General features: G+C 40.0%; 1 protein-coding gene across 6 annotated transcripts in view; it reads left to right on the top strand.

The window, feature by feature from the left end:
• The window catches only part of NCKAP5 (NCK associated protein 5), a 395,279-nt gene that overhangs the window by 10,333 nt on the left and 365,909 nt on the right, over nucleotides 1–19,037 (top strand). For all 6 annotated transcript variants that reach the window (XR_012836176.1, XM_075757174.1, XM_075757171.1 and 3 more), the window contains exon 2: nucleotides 9,537–9,665. Coding sequence is in view for 5 of the 6 variants with exons in the window: in XM_075757174.1 (XP_075613289.1) it covers nucleotides 9,597–9,665 (69 nt within the window). In the remaining variant the exon portion in view is untranslated. The remainder of the gene's footprint in view (nucleotides 1–9,536; nucleotides 9,666–19,037) is intronic.

Here is a 19,037-nt window from a genome sequence, read left to right as displayed (position 1 = left end):
CTCATTGATGTATAGGAAATACATCCCACGACAAAACTGGAGGTGGTAGAGCTGAGTTGTACCCTGTCGCCTTTCTGTTGTGAGCATGAGCATGAAAGAGAGAAGCCACTGCAGTGTGTTTGGGAATGCTGGAGCTGAATTCCTTTGGGTCAAATCCTTGGATGATGTTAGGTCAGCTGAAATGAGAGTAGACTTCTAACTTCTGCAAAGGCTGAACAGCTGGGGAGCCAGCTGAAGGATTTTAGTGCCCACACTTACAGGACCTAAGTTAGTTCTGTCACCTCCAAATTCGGCTCCAGTGCCACATCTCTTTTATGCGTCTTATCTGTAGCAGTGAACAGAGGTGACTGCAGAGTCCAAGAAGCTGCAGCTGTAGTTATAGATGGCCTAACTGTACACATTTACAGGACTCAGTGAAGTTATTGGCACAGCAAAATGAGTAATATATTTTTTCTCATAAAAATATGCAGTGTCCTGTGTGGGAAGCACCTGGAGCTGCTCAGCCTCATGAGGCTGCATGTTCTTGCTTTGTGCCTCTGCTACAATCCATTCTTTCAGACCAGGGGCTCAGTGCTGTTTTAACTGGCACAGGAAGAGATCAGCGTTGTCTTTCCCCTCTTGTTCTTCCCCAGGGTGGTCTTTAGTCATGGTGGGGTGGAGAGGCTATTTTCAAGTTATGCAATAGGTGAGTTGAGCCCTTTCTCAGTTACCTTCTTCCTGGATCATGGACATATATTTCACTGTACCATATCCTCCCTTATTTTTTCATATGACAGAAAGGGATTACGAGTTGATTCAGCTTCTTTTCTGGGCTGTTACTGAACTAATAACTTCATTATAAAGTTATTGCCTGTAATGTAAGGATAGGCCCTGGTCCACTGGGAGTGCCTGTACAGCAAGGTGAAATGTGAGACACCATGTTACAACCCCCAAAGCCCCAGATTCATTAGAAACAAATTCTGCAGTCTAGACATTGAAATATTCCCTCTGATGCAAATGACTTTGGTTATCTAAGGAAGATGTGCGGAGCTGGGTGCTGAAGATGTTCCTGGTAACTGACGAAAATTTTTTACAGTACTTATTTTATATTCAGAGTTTTCCTTTGAGCCACATGAACATTTTGAAGTGTTACCCAGTGCTCTGTGGAGTAAAACCAGATGTCTGCACACTATCACTAAGTTAAGATGATTTTAATAACTCCTCATATCCGTGAGCTGGTATACATCAGTAAATAAATGATCTTTCATTCCTTTCATCTCTGCTACCAGGGAAGACCAAAGTGAGTAGCATTCATTTGCGACACTTCATCCCACAAAACTGCTTTCCTTTACCAAAATGTGCTGTTAAAAAGTGTAGCAAAATATTGTGTACAAACTGCAAAATGAGCGAAGGAGAAACAAAAGAGGCGATAGTGACAAAAAGCTCCAAAGTCTATTCAGTCTCTGGGTCTGACGGGCTTGTGTTTGGATCACAGAGCGATCCTGTGCCTGTTACAGCCATCACCCCTTTTAGCAGTGCAGGTGGAAGGGGTGGAGCGTGCACAAAGAACCAAAGACTTTTATTGGTCCCTCTGGACTGATATTAGGACAGATGGGCAGGCAAAAGGGATGCTAACTGAAATGCATCTGTCTCAAAGAAGGGATGTTTAGGCACATTTCATAAGCTTCTAGTTCTAGTTTCAAAAATTGAGTTGGTAATCTACCACCGCTTCCAGCAGAGACCCCAATACAGGTCTTACATGTAGATTTAGACTTGAATAGTCCCTTGATTTACACCAATGAAAGAAAAATGAGAAGGAAACACAAATCAAACTGAGCAATGTGTAGGAAACTTGACTGTATATTTTAAATTCTTCCTTCCAGTTAGTTGTCTGTCAGATCAATTCAGATGTTGATTTAATTGCATGCATTTTTCTGAATGTTGCAACATATCAGATGAACATGTATGAATTTGGTACATTATCCTTCTTGGTCTCCTAAACTGGATGTTCTTCCCTCTGATGAAGATTTGTAATTCAGTTTTTGAAACCTAATGAGATTCCCATTTAGCTCTCTGTGCCAGCCAGCCATTTTACCATGAGAAACAACTAGCTCTAATAATGATGTACTAGATGACAGAAGTTGCATCTAGCATTTCATATTTAGGAGCCTTAAGCCAGAAAATGCCAGAGTCATCATTATTGGGATATAAATAGGGCATTTATTTTTGAACTCAAAATGTCGACATAACCCTTTAGGTGTGTGAATAGTAGCAGTTCTTTGAACGAAATTTCCTCAGGTCCTGGAGTTCAGCTTCTCCAGGTGCCTGAAACTGCCTGTTTCTGACCTAAGCTCAGCTGTGGTTGTCAAGGGAGGCAAATGTGTGTTGAAGCCCGCAGAGGTAGGTGATGCTGTAGCTGTGTTCAGACCATGCCTTTGCAGATGAACAGCCTCGATGATTGCAAAACTTTGCTAGAGGGATGCTCAGTGGTTAAGGGAATCCATCTTTACCATATAATGACCTATATCATACAGTTTATTATAGTATATAGTAATAAATAATATATAATAATGAGTGGTTAGAAACTCACCCAGGAAATGGGAGCTTTGGATCTAATGTTTTCTTGAGCCTGAATAGTCTTAGTTTTCCTTGGATATCCTTTTCTTGGCTGCAGGCCTTACAACATTCAGACGGATTTGATTTCAGTGCAGAAACTAAGGATACACAAACACCATTGTCATAATCTATTTTTTATTGATGATAACACTGTAATATATCCTTTTCTTCTATGCTGATCAGTTGCTATCCTGACAACAGATTCATGCTTTCTGTCTGCTTATCTTTCATCATTTTTGTCTCAATAATTTTATTGCCTGATATGAATGCTTCATATGTCCCATAAAAGCAAACAGGGGAGGGTAATGCTTTGACCTTTCCAGCATTCTTTGGTGTAATTTACTGGCGATTCTTCTCCTCCCTGCAGCATGGCCCTGGAACCCCATGATAAAAATGGACAGCCAATCCAAACAGAAAATGCTGAAAAGGTTAAAGCTTTGATTATGCTAGTCTATAAATGTTCGTAGTGTTGGGTTTTTTTTTTCCCAGAAAGAAGATGAGAGCTGAAAATGGCAATGGATGAATCATGCTTATTACAGAATACGGAAATGATATCGGTTCAACCCATTCATGTTAATGCTGAAAGAACGTAATCTTGTGCCCTCTCATTTTATGTTACTGCAACCCACCTTATCCTCTTAAATGAATGCATGCATCCATTTAATTAACCTGGTGATATTCTGAGATATAAATCTTTTAAATGCTTCTCATGCAATTCATCTTGACAGCTGTCATGGTAATAACATCTTTAATGCCGTATTCTTTATTTTCTGATTTATTGAAATTCCTGGTATTATTTTGAGCACGCTGATAGGTTTGCTAGATTTTAGCCCTTAATCTTAACTTGTTTAAATCCTAGAAGCAATGCTGTATAGAAAGCTTTACTGGTTGTTTAGTTTGCTGAATAAATGGAAGATTATCTTGCATGAAGAAAGCATAAATGTATATTGAAAACTGTGATTGAAACAGGGTGGAATTTAGTAGCTGAGATGCTTTATTTTAAATGCTGTGTTTCTAGAACATTGTATTAAGAGCCTGTTCTTTGCTGGTGAGTGATCACCAGCCAAAATTGCATGAGACCACCCTCTGTGTTCTACCGATTCCCTTTCAAGGAATGGGGTAAGGGCAGGAGAGATTCACAGCATTTGGCTTTCAAATTAGTCAACCTTCAGTTTCTTTGTGGACTGCCATGTGTCAGTGTCAACATATATAATTAAAATCACAACAAAGACGAGAAGGTTCCTTGTCTACCTCTGGCCCTTCACACACTTCCTTGAGGCTACTTTATCATGGCCTTGTGGATGACCACTGGACAGTTTTCAACCAGAATTAGGGGACTACTGGATTAAGGAGTGGGTTGGATCACAAAATAACTTGCAGGGCACGGCTGGCTCTGTGCGCTGCCTGTACGCTTCCAACATCCTTTGGATCAGTTTTAGAGATTGTAAGAAATTCGGAGTATATCAAAATGAATTATGGCACAGGAAAAAAAAAAGAGGACTAGGAAAGAGTCTCTATCTAGATATTTTCTGACTGACTTGACGTATGTTATTTTAATATAATTTTCCAAACCCAGTCAGAATATCTAGATATGTAGGCAGAATGGTACAGCAGTGCTATGTTTACTGCCTTGTAATTCCCATAGTATTCTACTTATCTAAGCATTTTAGGTTCCTGCATTGGAATTTTTCTAATTTAATTAACTCATTAATGCTGGCACATGGCACATTCTCCTTCCCTCTCTGCAAAAATGCAGCTTGCTTATCTAAATAGCAAGCTAATCCAGTGGGTGTGAACGTACAATGCATATATTAGCGCTAACAAACTGCTGACCAGTCTAAGCAAATACCTGGGAGTATTGGGCATTAGGCAGGCAGGCCCTGCCTCCAGCATTGCTATGAAAGATACTGTGGGTGAAACAAAAAACATTTAGCTAAGTTTCAGGTTGCATCAATGCAGATGTCGCTGTAGTTTTCTATTTCCCAAATGTTGAAGTTTGAAACATCAGCTCAAAAGAGAATTTTGGAATTATTTTCCACTTCATCACTTAAAGTCATGACCAGGCTAAATACCATGGCAGGGAGAGATAGGGGTGTGGTAATGAAACCATTTTCATGGCTCACTTTTAACCACTAGGCAGAATTTTCTCATCTTTTGTGAAGGTGGGGTTTTCTGCTGTTACTGCTCTGGTGGTTTGAACACTCTACCATTTTAAAAAAACAAGGGAAATAATACTCAAAAAGCTTAGTACAAACTTAGCATTTTTGACTGGCCTGGGAAGATAAATGTGATTTATCTTCCTGTCAACCACAGAATCTTTGATCTGTTGAATATATATCAAGTGCATAATTCTGGAATCTTCTTCTCTTCCAGTTGTGAGAAGGCCCAGACAAAGTGTACTGTACTTATTTCTACTCTTTTTCCTACAAATACGACAGCAAAAGCAAGCATGTGCACATTGGTGTTAGCACCAGAGTTGGCAAAAGAAACACAGCCGGACAATGACAGATTCGATTCAATTTAATTAGGTTCTCAGGAAACTGAATCACTCCAGAGATTGGTAATGAGATGGAAAATCTTTCACCTTTAGGTCACATGTTCATTCTAACTAACATTTGCATTGATGACAATCTTTACTTTCTCATAGCTGCTTCCTGACCTATGCTAGTGATATTATTTTCCTTCTCATTTCATTGCCAAGGGATAATACTAGTTCTGGTTATTCCCTCTCAGTCTTAAAGTATGGCTATCGAACAAGCAGGACTATCAGAGTAGAAAAACGTGCTTAAAGGTGATGACTGTATAACTTTGGCCTCATTCCGTTACCCAACAGTTTGATGTCCACATCACCAAACCTGCCCTCTCGTTAACACCTCAGAAAGACAAGCAGAGGAAATTCCTTGCTGCCTGACGGGTGCTTTGCCCTCTGGCAGCAGTGAGGTGTGCAAAGCAGAGGGTAGGGAGGCTGCATTATATCTATCCTGAATTTGCATGAATGGACACTAGTTTGCAGAGCTGTCATTTTTGTCGTGTGTCATAACTGCTACATTTATACTAATTTGTAAGAGACAGAAAAATAAATACAATCCATTTCCAGTTACCAAAGAGATACACTGTGTGCTGGTTCCCAGCTGGCATATGTTGGCATAGCTCTGTTGAAATGTAAATGCAGTTTTAAAGTGTGTGAAAATATCTTGGATGCTTATCTGAGGAATATAATGTTATATGTTTTCATCAGCTAAAGGAATATACATCAATCATCCTTTGTTACTCCTAGAAATGAAGAAGGTATTATAATCCAAGAAATTTCTTGCATAGATTTTAGAGAGTGCTTTTCTATGTTAATCACAGCATTTCTGCAGGGCAGAGTTTTAGAGCCATCTCCTGAAGTAATGAACATTCTTGTATTGAGTACTAAAAATATGGTGCTTTAGGATATGTAATCAAGCTGATGCCTCTGGCTTGCTGGCTTTATGAACAGTGAGGGTATACCATAGTGAAGCAAGATCCCACTTAGGTATTCCCTTGAGAGTTTTTTCTGTGCCTGTACAAAACTTCTTCCCTGAATGCAAAACTGAGAAGACAGTAAGCAAACACCTGGGACCTACATTCTCTTAGACTGATCCTCATACACTTCTTGAGGATAGAAGATTAATCGCCAAGTGCCTCTAACTTCAGTGCTTCCCCAATATGCTCAGCATAGATGAATTCTATAGTCCCTTAGAGAAGAGTCCTACAGCAGAAAAATTTCCTGCAGCACAAAGAACTCTAAGATGTACCCCCAAAGATTTGGCAACATACATGTGGGAGTGCAGTATCAGCAAAGACACCATAAATCAGAAGTGACTTTGCAGTAGTTCGCAGTTCAGCTAAATGGGACAGTCAAGGGCTGAATGCTGATCACTGGGGTCTCTGCTGTAAAGATATTGACAAGCAAATTGGTCAGGGAAGGCGGATAAATTTCTACGGTTGGTTCTCTTGGTAAAACAAAAATAGTATTTCCGATGATAGGGCAAACTGATTCTCAGTGCTTTTACATTTCAAGACTGTTGCATCTGGACAACTATTCTCCTCTGCTGAGCTTACCAGTGGATGCGTTAGCTCCATTTTGAATTGTTGTGTCTTTTGGTTGGTCTCAGAGGAAGAGAGATTTGCCTGGGAGGGTCATTTTTTTTCTCTGTGACAAGCAGTATGATGCACAAAAATGACTGTTCCAAGATGGAAACTTGTTCTGTTTTTGTTAAGTACTTCACTCTGATGATCAGTTTTCTTTAAAGGCCTCCTGAGTTGGGTACTTTGAGGCACCAGCGTATGTTGGTACAGGCGATGTATTGTATTATCTTGTCTGATAATTACCTTTGATTCAAAACTCTAAGTGGGTTCAGCCTTAGGTTGTTAACTCTTCAGGAGAGATCTGTGACAGCCTGCTAATGGTAACATGCCCAGAGATCTGAGCTTCCATGATGTGTGTTTGTGGGGAGGAGTGGAGTCTACAGGTCTGAGGCTGCTTCACCAGTACATGAGTAGGTCCACGTGCTGTGCTAGGTAGGGCTACAGTAAATGCACTCCTTGAAGTGCCCAAGGCAGCATAGCATATAAGCTGTAGGAATAATTAATAATAATCCTTTCTTCTTTTACTTCTAAACTAGAATTTGGGGTGGTTCCACCAAATACCTGCAGACAGAAACTTCAGACACTTATTCATCTTAAATACTTGAACTTCTATGGGGATAATTGGCTCCAACTGTAGCTCTCACTAGCACACTCCTGAGTGGTTCTGTGCTCACTTCCCTCGGTGGAAGTCATGCTCTCCAGGCACGATGAATGCGTAGAAGAATGATATAAAGATTACGTAAGATCTTTCTTTTGTGATTTCTGGCATAATCACAAGAACAGTGTAATACATTGCCTCTGTATTTGTTCAAATCTATTGTGGTATTTCTTTTCAGACATGATAGCTAATCAGGAAACAATGGTAATTATGTGATAGCACACCATTGAGATTCCTTATTAGCTGAATTAAACAGTGTGTGTAGCTTTAGGATTGGTACTGCAAAAAAGGAAGCAAGGGCTTACAGGTAAACCTGGAAAATACAAGGCTGAAACGATCACAGTGCAATAACTGAGATTTTCCTACCATCGTGTGTACGTGTTGTCATTGCATGTGTTCTGCAGATGAATGTGTGTAGAGGCTAATTTTTATCCATTTTGGAGAAAATGGCCTGAATTCTGGTCTTGCATTAGTGTAAACCAGAAGTATAAAGCAAGCGTGGGAGACACCAGGTGCTGTTCAATAGAAAGCTGAATTTACCACTGGATGGCTTGGTAGCTGGACCAGTTACGGTTTCCCCATGGGAAAAAGAGCAGTCCCAGTTGTGATGCCCACATTGTACCTGCTGATCCCAGTTTGCATGCCTATGGGAACCCTCTGAACTCCAGCTGGCTTCGGAGGCAATGCCTGGGGCGTCCTGCTCTCCTTGCAGGCAGCCTATGCTTGGCCCACAGTCAGGCTCCTGCGTGCCCTCGAGGCAGAGCACTCGGGGACAACTTGGGGAAAGAGTTGCAGTGGCTTTATCTGCTTGGTATCACCACAGTGACAGATGGGATGGTGGTGATGCTGAAGAAGTCAAGTCTATCCATAGGCATGCACATGCCTCTGGAGGGCACATGCGAGACTCCTCTTGGGAATGCCAGCAGCGGTACCCTACAGCCCAGTCCAGTGGTATTCACGCATCACCTGGCTGTTTGTGACTGAAGGTGCTGTTCGCAATTAGTAAAAAAGATCATAAACAGACAGATTTGTCTTTTGCTCACTCTTGTTTTTCAGTCAAATGCAATGAATTTCTCTAGCTTTAGCATTAAGTAGCACTGTATGAATATCTCAACCATGCTAGAATTATGTTTTTAAGTAGGCTTCCACATCAAATTTTGATTAAAAAATATGGAGAAATTCTTGTAGTGAAAGCTCTTTGTCCTTAATGGGAATTAGCTCAGCTTAAGAGTTACAGGATGTTGCCCTCTGATACAGTAAAGGCAGTCACTATGAGATGCAGGAGAAAATTCCTGTATTTGGTTCTGTATTTATAGCGTATCTGCCTGCCTTAATTTAGGCTAGAGTCCGATTTCTGTTATTATTCTACTACTTTCTGTAAATCCTGAATAAATTCATTAGCTTTGCCCATGTTCCTGAATCACACACATTAAATATTACCTTAAAATAACAAGCTAAAACTTTCAAACATGTATATCATCGGGAACATTTAGGAAAAGAGAGTTGGTAGTTGTTACTTGTAAGCTGTGCCTTGGTTTTAGTGGAAACCATCAGCCAGGAATAACCAAACCCTACAAACCCTCTGTGAGAGCTTTGCTGGGTGAAGTTCCCTGGCTATTCTGTACAGGCAGTGGGACTGTCTGATTATCACAGCAGAATCTTTGATGTTAAAAACATAATGAAAGTGCTGAGGGCAGTTGTCTCTCATTAAGGGTAATGTGAGTTGAAAGCTTTTAGAACTCTTCAGGATTAGGTCCAAAATTTGCACAGCATAGTAGCAGCACAGATGTGCAAACAAGCGGGGCTTACTGAGGAGTGCAATTAATGTGAAATGAACTGCTTCCCTCCCCGCCTCCCCTCCCCAGCCCCAGGTACTTCATTGGCTTTGCAGATCCAGCTCCCAGCCCACTTCAACAGAGACTATGAAAACATGGGGTGTACTGATAAAGACAATAGTAGCAGATTTTTTTTTTCTTTGAGAGGTGACCCAAACATATTGGTAATATTTCTATCTGGAGAGGTTAGCTTTTTTGGCACAGAAAATTTGTTCCTGGAACACAGCCTACTATAGACACAAAGTCATTAGCTGCTGGGTTATTACAAAGTTAATGATGAAAGACAGAAACTGTTAAGTAGGGTATTGAAATGTGTGTTTAATTTTTTTTTGCAGTGATTCTGGAAACAGCCTGACATTTCTAGTTGATCAAAAGGAAAACAAATAACCTCAGCTATGGAGAGAAAGAGACAGCTACAGAAAAGGGAATTTGGGAAAAGACTTTCTCTGGACAGCAGTCTTGTGGTAAGAATGAATATTTACTGAATTTACTGAATAAAATTTACTTCTGCCATAAAGATATGGTTGCTAAGAGGCAATACTCATAATGATGTACACTTTAAAGGTGTTTATCTATTCATCACAATATCATAGCCTTTCGTGATTTTTAAGGTTCTCCAGAGCAAAAGTGCTGGAGGAATTTTACAGCATCCTAAATAGAAACATATTATCATATAGAAGCATGTCCCTGAATTTACTGGATTTACACAAGAAAGGAATCCAGACAAATACACCAAACTTGCAATTAAAATCCTACTCAGGCGCTGTGGGATCACTCTGTATTCCTTTATATTTAGGGTATGAGAGCTGTAGGTAGTGAGGTCATCTAATCAGAAATGCTTGTTTTACTATTGAGGATACTAGAAAAATTTGTTGACCATGGTGAATGTATAAACTACTGTAATATCACCTGAAAGAGAAATGTAAATGCCACATGCTGTAAAATAATTGTTTTTGCTATACACCGGATTTGACTTAATTGAGATTGTATTCTAGATTTATCTTTAGTTAATGTTTTCAAGTGATGACTGAGATTAACAAGGAGTTTTTATAGCTGTACTATGGATACATGACCGGAAAGTGCTCATAGATGTTGAACAGTTGTGTAAGAGGATAAACAAACGAACGTCAAGTACGCAGCATACTAGTGTAACACATACTGGAACAAGCAAAGCTGAGAGCACCAAGGAAACCTGTGCCATCTCTTTGGCATTCACAGAGGTTGTCTTCTGAGGAAGAAATTTGTTTCTGGGTGTTAATAATAGAGCTGCCTCTTTTTTTCGAGTACTTGTATTGCTGGGACTGATGCTGGGAAATGCTGGGAGCAGGTGGATTTGGCATCGGCAGCCACAAGGGCTGGGTTCAGTCAGGTTCTAGGGGTCACTGATGAGCACCATTTTGGCTCCTCACACGAAAGCCACAAATATTAAACTTTGCCCAATGAACTGTACTTCTTCACTCATAAATAACAAGTCAAATGATTCACGAAACAGTACTTAACGGGAGGAAAGGACAGCAGCAAGGTAACAGGACATTAGAGAATAACCAAACACTCCCTTCCCAAAATGTACCAATAATCATTTGACATCCTCATCTCTGATGACCTCTTGTGCAGATATTTCTCATCTCCTGTAACATCTCCTTACACACCAGTAGTGACTGTGGGACCCCAAAGCCCCATTTGCCTCTATCCTGGGTAGCAAGGCCTGATCCACACCTGTGCAAACCCCATTGTGTGAGCTGCCCACAGCCCACTCTTGCCAACCACTCCTGCCTCACCCACACTGCAGCTTGCTGTTGAGATTTTCTTCAACCAAAAGGCCACAAAGACCTCCTACAAAATAGAAACTCTCCTGTCCCATCTCTTTGGTCTGACTTCTGTATCCCCATGCTGTCATGTGTTGCCCTAATTTGTGTTTGGTGTTCATTTATCTCAGGCAAATTTGCGATGGTTAGTCTACCTTGAATTTTATACATTGTTACAAAGATGTCATTTCTTTCATCTTATGCAATACCTGTGTTTCCGTGGGTTTTGTTTTGTTTTGTTTTTTTTTCCCAAAGTAAAAAGCCCACTGACATGCTAAAAGCAGTGAATATGGACTGAGCAGGTTTCAGTCTGTCCACTGATGCTTTTCATTCATCTGCTGTGCTCTTTAGCAGGGGGCAGCAGAGCAGTCCCTCCCTCCCTCCCTCCCAGGTTTCCCCTGCTCTGAAGGTTCTTTGAGGACTCTGGTCTTCTCCTGTAGGCCTTAGCTAGCAGGGCAACACTTCTCAGGTGGTGTTAGTTGACCAGTGAAGAAATGTGCAGAGCACTTTTCAAAAGGGGTGTGTCCTTCTCCTTAGCTTTGAAATAGCTGTTTCTTATGATGATGAATTAAATTTCTATTTTGAAAAATAAAAATAGAGAGAAATAAAAGTAGTGAAGAGTAGTGAGTCCTCGCCCAGACTCTGAGCTGAGCTCAGGACCCAAATGAGAAGCTGTTTAAACTCCGAACTGTTCAGGCCTTGCTGCTCAGTGCTCTGATGGCGAGAGGAAGCCATTTCCAGGTTGTTCAGCCTGCAACAAAACCTGCCTTCTCAGCTTGCATGCACTTAGCAGGCCATGTCATGCTTCCAGCGCTATTAAAACTATTTCAGTTGTCTTCTAGCTTGTGGGCAGAGAAGGTAGGTCTAGTATGAACTCAAAATTTTATCTAATACACTGGGTCAAACAAAATCTGGCACGGTTTGTATGCTCTGAAGTATGTTTATTCCCAGGGCCAACCTCTGTTATTAGTTCTAGGCATGGTCCCCTCCCCGCCCTGAAACAGACTCCAACCTAAATCCTGCTGCTAAAATGTACTTCTGCAATCCAAACAATTGGCCAAGACCTATCAATAGTTATCTGCAGAAAAGAAGAATGCTCATGGAAACTGGGTGCTAGAAGCTGAGGGAAGTGCTAGCAATTGCGAATTTTGCACGAAGATGTTGCTTAGCATGGCAAACCAGTGCTGTTTTTCCCTAAATATTTTCACTGATGCAATGGACTAGATTCAGCCTTTACATAATGCATTAAGATAGACATTTTGTTTTCCCTGAGGTGGCAACGTGGTCTGCTGTGTGGATGGGAACAAGGAACTAGGTATTTCTGGCCTCCAGTCCGACCTACTGCTAGTTTGGACTTATTTTACAGCCAAGGTAGTGCACTATGCTTAATTCTTACCCTTTCGCAGCAGGAAGGGGGAGTAGAGAGAGACGTTTGCCAATTTCATAGGGAATATTGTGTGTGTAACAGCATCAAAAGTGCTTTGTAATAATCAGTGCTACTTGCATATTAATGTGCCTATAAGGACTTAATTAGAGGAGAAATAAAAAATGTTGTTGTGTGAGAAGGGGATGCTCCCTCCCTGCTCTTCAGCAAGTGGTAAGTATGGTGGGAGGCTGTACACAGATGAAAAACCATCTTCAGGCACTGGCTTGAGGTCAATGAGTTTATGAATTTATGCCAATATATGACAGCTCAAGATCTGTCTCTGATTAGCCCATGTTGTTGAGAAGGAGTTGAAGGAAACACATAAGGGAAAGATGAAATATTGCATATTTCACTGTTTTGAACATATAAACCCATCATACCATCAGGCTGACACAGTTTTAAAACAATGTCTTCTACAGATGGCATTTATGGGTTATGCTTGCCTGTAGAGTTCTCAGTGCATACATCCCTTTTCAGTGCTTGTATATTACAGGTCAACGTCTATTGAAGCTTTATGTTGAGTAGAATATGTATAGCTAGATTAAAGAGTGTCATCCATACATTTAATTAGAAACATGTGAGCACTGTTCATTGTTTACTGCTAGCTATTATTTCATAACAAATTGGGAGAGACGTTTTGAGATTCGAGTGCCTTCATCCGCCTGTTCGTAAATCACACTGGATGCCCTGAGACTCCATGAAATTCATCCGGGCAAAACAAAGCACTTTGTTCCTCTTGTTTTCCCCACATTCCTATTCTCTCCTACCTCCTCATTACCCCTGTATCCACTCTGTTACCAAATTCTGAGTGCTATGTTTTAGTCCAGTCCCCTGCCTGTGCAAGTCCTTACATCTCTGCTCCCGTATCTCTTCCCAAAGGTTTTGTGTTTAACCTCTCAGGCATTCAGGACTGGACACTCTGCTTGGAAAATCTGGCCTTGATTTGCTCAAAAACATCATCTCCTTGTTTGGTGGCGTCTTCCAGCATTATCGTATCTCAGAAAGAATTCTGATTTCTGTGTGTTTAAAGGAAACATGTTTCTACTTTTGTACTCTGGACCATGAGATACAAATAGGCGTTTCTGATAACATTCCTCACCCTGCCTGGCTGTGCTGCTTTTCCCATCTGCATCAGATTGTAATCTTCTTCTGGAATGTTTTTTCCATGATTTAATCTATGAGTATTGCACAGTGATGTTTAAAACAAAAAAATTCCTTCTTCCTTCCATATCTCTTAGAGCCTGAATCTCTAGGCTATGATGGTATTTGATGGAAGAGCAAGAAAAGGAAAGAGTTGTTTCTGAAGAAAAAGACATGGTTTCAAACTCTTTAGAATATGGATCTGGGCCTTCAAAATATGACCATAAATTTCATTAAAGTGTTTTGTATTCAGCCCTGTCCCATCAAACAATGAGTTTCAGGCTTCAGATGAGGAGGATCCATTTCAGAAACATCCTTCAAACAACATGCCAGTGAGAAATTTCATAGACATTAAAACACTCTTCCTTATACCACAGGCACAGTAACTACTTTTCGATCACCTCAGATAAATGAGAAGAATTCAGTGTTTCATGTATTACTCTACCCCTTTCCAGCTGGTGTCTTGGGGGAATAACCTTTACAATGAGGGCAAATAAACCTTTTTTTAAAATTAAAAAATATAAATGCACAAATATACTGATAGAATGTGCTTTGTAGGACATATTTTTTAGTGAATGATTATGGGCCCCATGAATATTTGAATTAATGCTTTACTGGAAGTTAGTAGTTTTAAGCATGTATTTTAACAAGATTCAGAATCTGACCGCTGTTAAGAAATGCCAAATTTGCAACAGAGGAATCGCTACAACTGCTGCCCAGGTCAAAGGGGGATCTTGCTCTTCATTTCAATGAAATTAGATCCCTATCAGCTTTTAGTCATAATATGACAGGTATTATTCCAGGAATCTCTAATATAGCCAATGGCTTCTATTGCTGTGTAGGTTTCCAATATTGGCAACAGGTTGGAGATCTTTTGTATCTCCAGACACTCATTTACATTTGCAGACAAAGCAGGTAAGCCTGCAGTGGCAATGATGTTTTATAGCTTTATATTCAGGTGAAACAATTACAAAATATTAACTTTATAACAATTCTTACAGGTAATCCTATGAAATCAGTTAAAATAATATTTTGTAATTTCTGCATGATATTTAAACCCCAAAACAAACCACCCAAGAAGGATATACTTTTTGCAGTTTCAATATAATTTTGTACTACTGTATTGTTTCATCTGTTGTACAAGTGTTGCTACTGTATTTTGATTTTATGAAGTTTTCTTCTGCAAATTGATTACAGTCAAAACACCACACCTCTGAAAATCAAACTGGTATGATATAGGAGGACTAAAGAAGATCTGTGATTCTTTTTTGGTTCTAGATAACAGATGTCCATCTCATATTGTTATGACATTAGTAAAGGTATTTTATCGCATATGTGGTTATAAGATGATAAGATAGACAATAACTGGAGAACAAGGTGGAACTCTATGTCCTCCTGGATTGCTGTGTAAGCAATCGAGACCAAAGCCATTGCTGTTATTGCCACAGTACTTCTGTTTAGAATTAAAATAAACTGCAAAATTCATAATGTCGATGGAATATATTTATTTGTAATAATTACTTAGCTGTCACATACCTCCATGTCAGATTGTTTTCTGTTCAGACTGGGATATATGGCTATTAAAAGCAAAACAGATCTTTCTGAAGAACAATCTGCTTTCTCATGTGGCTTAAATCCTTTAGGTTTTGTTAAAAAGTACAGCTTTACAGAGTGAAATAGTGTGAATATTTCATGATTTTAAATTTTTTCATGAATAATTTTTTTATGTTAAATCTTTCATTTCAGCATATGTAGTTGAAAATAACTAGTGACTGAAGCTAGGTAAAAACGGGATGGAAAGGGATTTTTATGTAGTCTTTTTCACTTCAGATTGAAATAAATGAAGAAAATTAACATGAACACATATACAAAAATAAAAATTGTACTTTAATAAAATTAAAGCACATATTTCTTTAACATGTTATAATGAAGATGTTTTTGATGTGATAAGGTTTCTTTGGTAATACTTGCAATTTATTATTTGGTATGTGGGGGAGGCAGCTTAGATGGGGAATGCTATTAAAAAGGCTAATGAAAGGATTGATTGTATTTCAGGTTTTCCCTACAGAAGTTCTCCAAGAAAAAGAAAAATGAAAAAAAACCCAAACCCTAAGCAGACCCAAAGCCAAGCTTTTAAGTAACTTGTGTGGGATGAGGAGAGTGTTAGAACGTAGCCCTGCCACCAGGGCCACATCGGCTCCTCTATTCACTGGGGTGCTCTTTGAACATAATAAAAGCCCTATCCTTTGCCTGATCCAAACTATCCAGTTGTCCCCCAGACCCTTTTGATCACGAAAAAGTCAATGTTTCAAGCTGTGCTCTTTATTTGTGTGGATAATTCCCAGCCTCACGTCACACGTGGTTGGCCCTTACAGCTGTGGTGGCATTTAGCTGGGGAGATTTGAGAACAGAGTATCTTTTTGAAGCAGCCAGCATTTATCAAAGTAAAAGTTTTTGTTTTATTTAAAATGAGGCTTTTGCTTCTGAAAGCAAGCTGCAGTAAAGTGCTTCTCTGGTGGCTTGTGAACTGTGCCCTGCTGCTTTCATTCTGGTCACACGCTCCTGTGGGGCTCCGTAGGATTAGCTTTAATGACACCACTTTGTTGTAATAAGGGTAGCTGTGTAATATAATGAATTGTACTGGGGCGTGGGAGTAATGCCTTCATCTAGTCTACCTGCGATGGTTTTGGCATCGTGTGTAAAAACACTAAGTTGAATCGGAGACCTTTGTTGAGAAGTGTGCGTGTGTTATCCATGAGTAATGCACGGGGCTAGGAGCCAGGCGTTTGGGGGTTAAGTCCAGCAGCTGTGACCTGTAATCAATTTCTAACTCAGTTTAATAAATTTCTAATTCAGTTTTCTCATCAATAAATGAGATTATAATAATTTCTTATCTCATAAGTATTCTGAGAATGGTCTGTTATTAACATGTGTCTGTAGCTTGCTTTGATATCTTCAGATGAAAGGTGTCACTGAGAAAGCGACATTATAGCAAAGCTGTGAAGAGTGCTGTGCCAGCAAGGCAGGAGGGGTACTCTTCGTATGGGGGAATTAAAGGCAGTGAAGGGAATAGCCCTGACTCTTTGCTAGTTGACTGTGACATTCACAATGTGTCTAACATCACTATGCAACATACTGTAATTCAGCATTTTGAAATGAACGGTGGCATTAAAAATATTGCCTAGTCAGATGTTGGCTAATATTCTAATGTTTGTAGCCTGATTATTTTTTTTTGCCACCTAAAACTGTTGCCAAATTCCTTATGAATCTGCAAATATTTTCAGTCCTCTCAAAACTCAGATTTTTATTTGTGTGTGAATTTATAATTTAGAATTTTATTCAGTTCTGCTTGGATACAGCATCAGAAAAAACCCCCAACGTGTACCAAGAGCATAATCAGGCACTGCAATAATATCGTGCAGCACTGGGGAAGACATGCAGAATATGAGCCTCAAACAAACAGCTTTCACAGTGTGCTGCAGAGGCAAGTGAAAACATCTGTAACATTCAGTCCATGTAATGGGAGCATAAGTCAAGGAGAACGGTTTAAAAAAAGGTGACGTGTGGTGTTTTGAGGTAGAAGACAGAATACAGGAAAGAACAGCACTGGAATACATGTACTGTTACTAATTTAATAGGTTATTGTTTGCACATTCACAGGGAAAACCCTAAAATACAGAATTGCCATAAGTACTCAGTAAACCGAATTAGTAAGGGAATATTGGAAAAGTCTGTTCCTTATGGCAACATTGCAGTTGTAAGTATTGCTTAGTATTGCTTGCACTATTCTGCAAATCTGACAGAAGGACATCTATTCCACAGACTGGGCAAATGAAGTGCTATCAGCTGTCTATACAATAGAGAGCCCTGAAATCTGCCTGAAACTTGTGGAAAAGGAAAATACCAGTGAGGACAGAATTTGTTAAAAAAAAAACAAAACCAACCAAACCCAAAAAAACCCCAAAACCAAACACACCCCCCCCAACAAACAAAAAACCCCACCACAACACATCCCCCCCCAAAAAAAAAAAAAACCCCAAAAAACCCAACCAAACCCCAAACCACTTAAAGTGTAAATCAGAACACGAGCTCGGGTATGTGAGACACTAGAAAACACACAAGAAAAGAATCATCCGAATGGGTGTCAGTTCACAGCAGAGACTGGGGAGAGATGAGGAGAAAGGAGAAACCACACAGGGTTTTACTCCTGTCCCACAGGTGGGACAGGAGTACTTAGGCTTTAATGATATTGGCCTATCACTAATGCTAATATTGTGGGAAACACTGTGGTCTGCATGGGTTTAAAGGCATTGTTTATGAGCACAGCAGTGCATCTAGGCTTTTAGAAGTACAGTCTACATCAGCTTGGATAAAGGCAGCACCAAGTCACCCGTTTCGCCAAGTGAGATGGACTGTGGCACTTCCATGTAGCAGTGGTGGATACGTGGTTTGGATTTCATTTGCAGGAAAGAGATTAAAAAATAAAGAAATGTGTAAAGCACTGCATGTACTGCTAGCAGTCAGTTACTGCAAGTGCCGTTCTTGGACTTTAGAGCAGCCTGGCAAAACCTAACATCATAACTTAAAAATACAGGGGCTGCAAGTTCCAAAGGACTCAGTGAATCCAGGGAATTACGTTAGAAGAAGTAAGTGTCGGGTCTAATGTGAAGAAATGGCTATATTAGGTGCCAATGGCACAGAAAGACCCGAAACCCTTGCTTGGAGTAATACAGAGAGTGACCTATTACTTTGACTGAAGCTAGTTTATACAAATAGGAACCAGTGAGCCTTTTCAAGAACTGGAGATGTGGATAAACAATGAGAAGTAGCTGCATAGCAAGCCAGGGAGGATACTACCTGAAGAGAGAATAAAAGTAAAACGCTCGTATATTGCATTGAAAACAAGGGAATAGTGCATGGAGCGTGTTGTTCCTGAGCAACAGTTGGAACAATATTCCTGCTGGAAGACGCGTCAATGGTTTATTGATCAAAAGCACTGACACCAACACAGGCAGAAGCGCACTCTGAGAGAGGAATTATTTACCATTTGTTGCTGCACATCAGAAGTTGCATCAATAGGTATATATGGTGACAGGGTGACAGCTGAAACAGAACCCAAATCCCTAGAGAGCATGCTTTGACAAACTGCTGGCTTTTGCTTTCTCATGTCTTTGGCACATAAACTTAAAGCGACAAACATCCGACTTGAAGGTTAAAAGAAAAGCTTTAAGAGAAGTTTCTGTAGCTGATCTGCCCTTGTTCATCGTCACAGAACTTGATGCAAAAGCAGAGGAAAACTAAGTACAGAGAACAGTAAAGATGATTTTACTAGTGCCTGCAAATTAACTGGCAGATGGACTGAGAAAAACAGAGGACAATAATATTGTTGCCTTTAAAAAAAGCAGGAAAATCAGTCTGTGTTCATACAGAATCTCAGCAAATTCCCTTTCAATATCAAAATATTA

The sequence above is a fragment of the Balearica regulorum genome, chromosome 6, assembly GCF_011004875.1.
Source record: "Balearica regulorum gibbericeps isolate bBalReg1 chromosome 6, bBalReg1.pri, whole genome shotgun sequence".
In the NCBI taxonomy this organism is placed as follows: domain Eukaryota; kingdom Metazoa; phylum Chordata; class Aves; order Gruiformes; family Gruidae; genus Balearica; species Balearica regulorum.
Note: the sequence above shows the minus strand (reverse complement) of the source record. Positions and strands in the feature narration are given on the sequence as shown.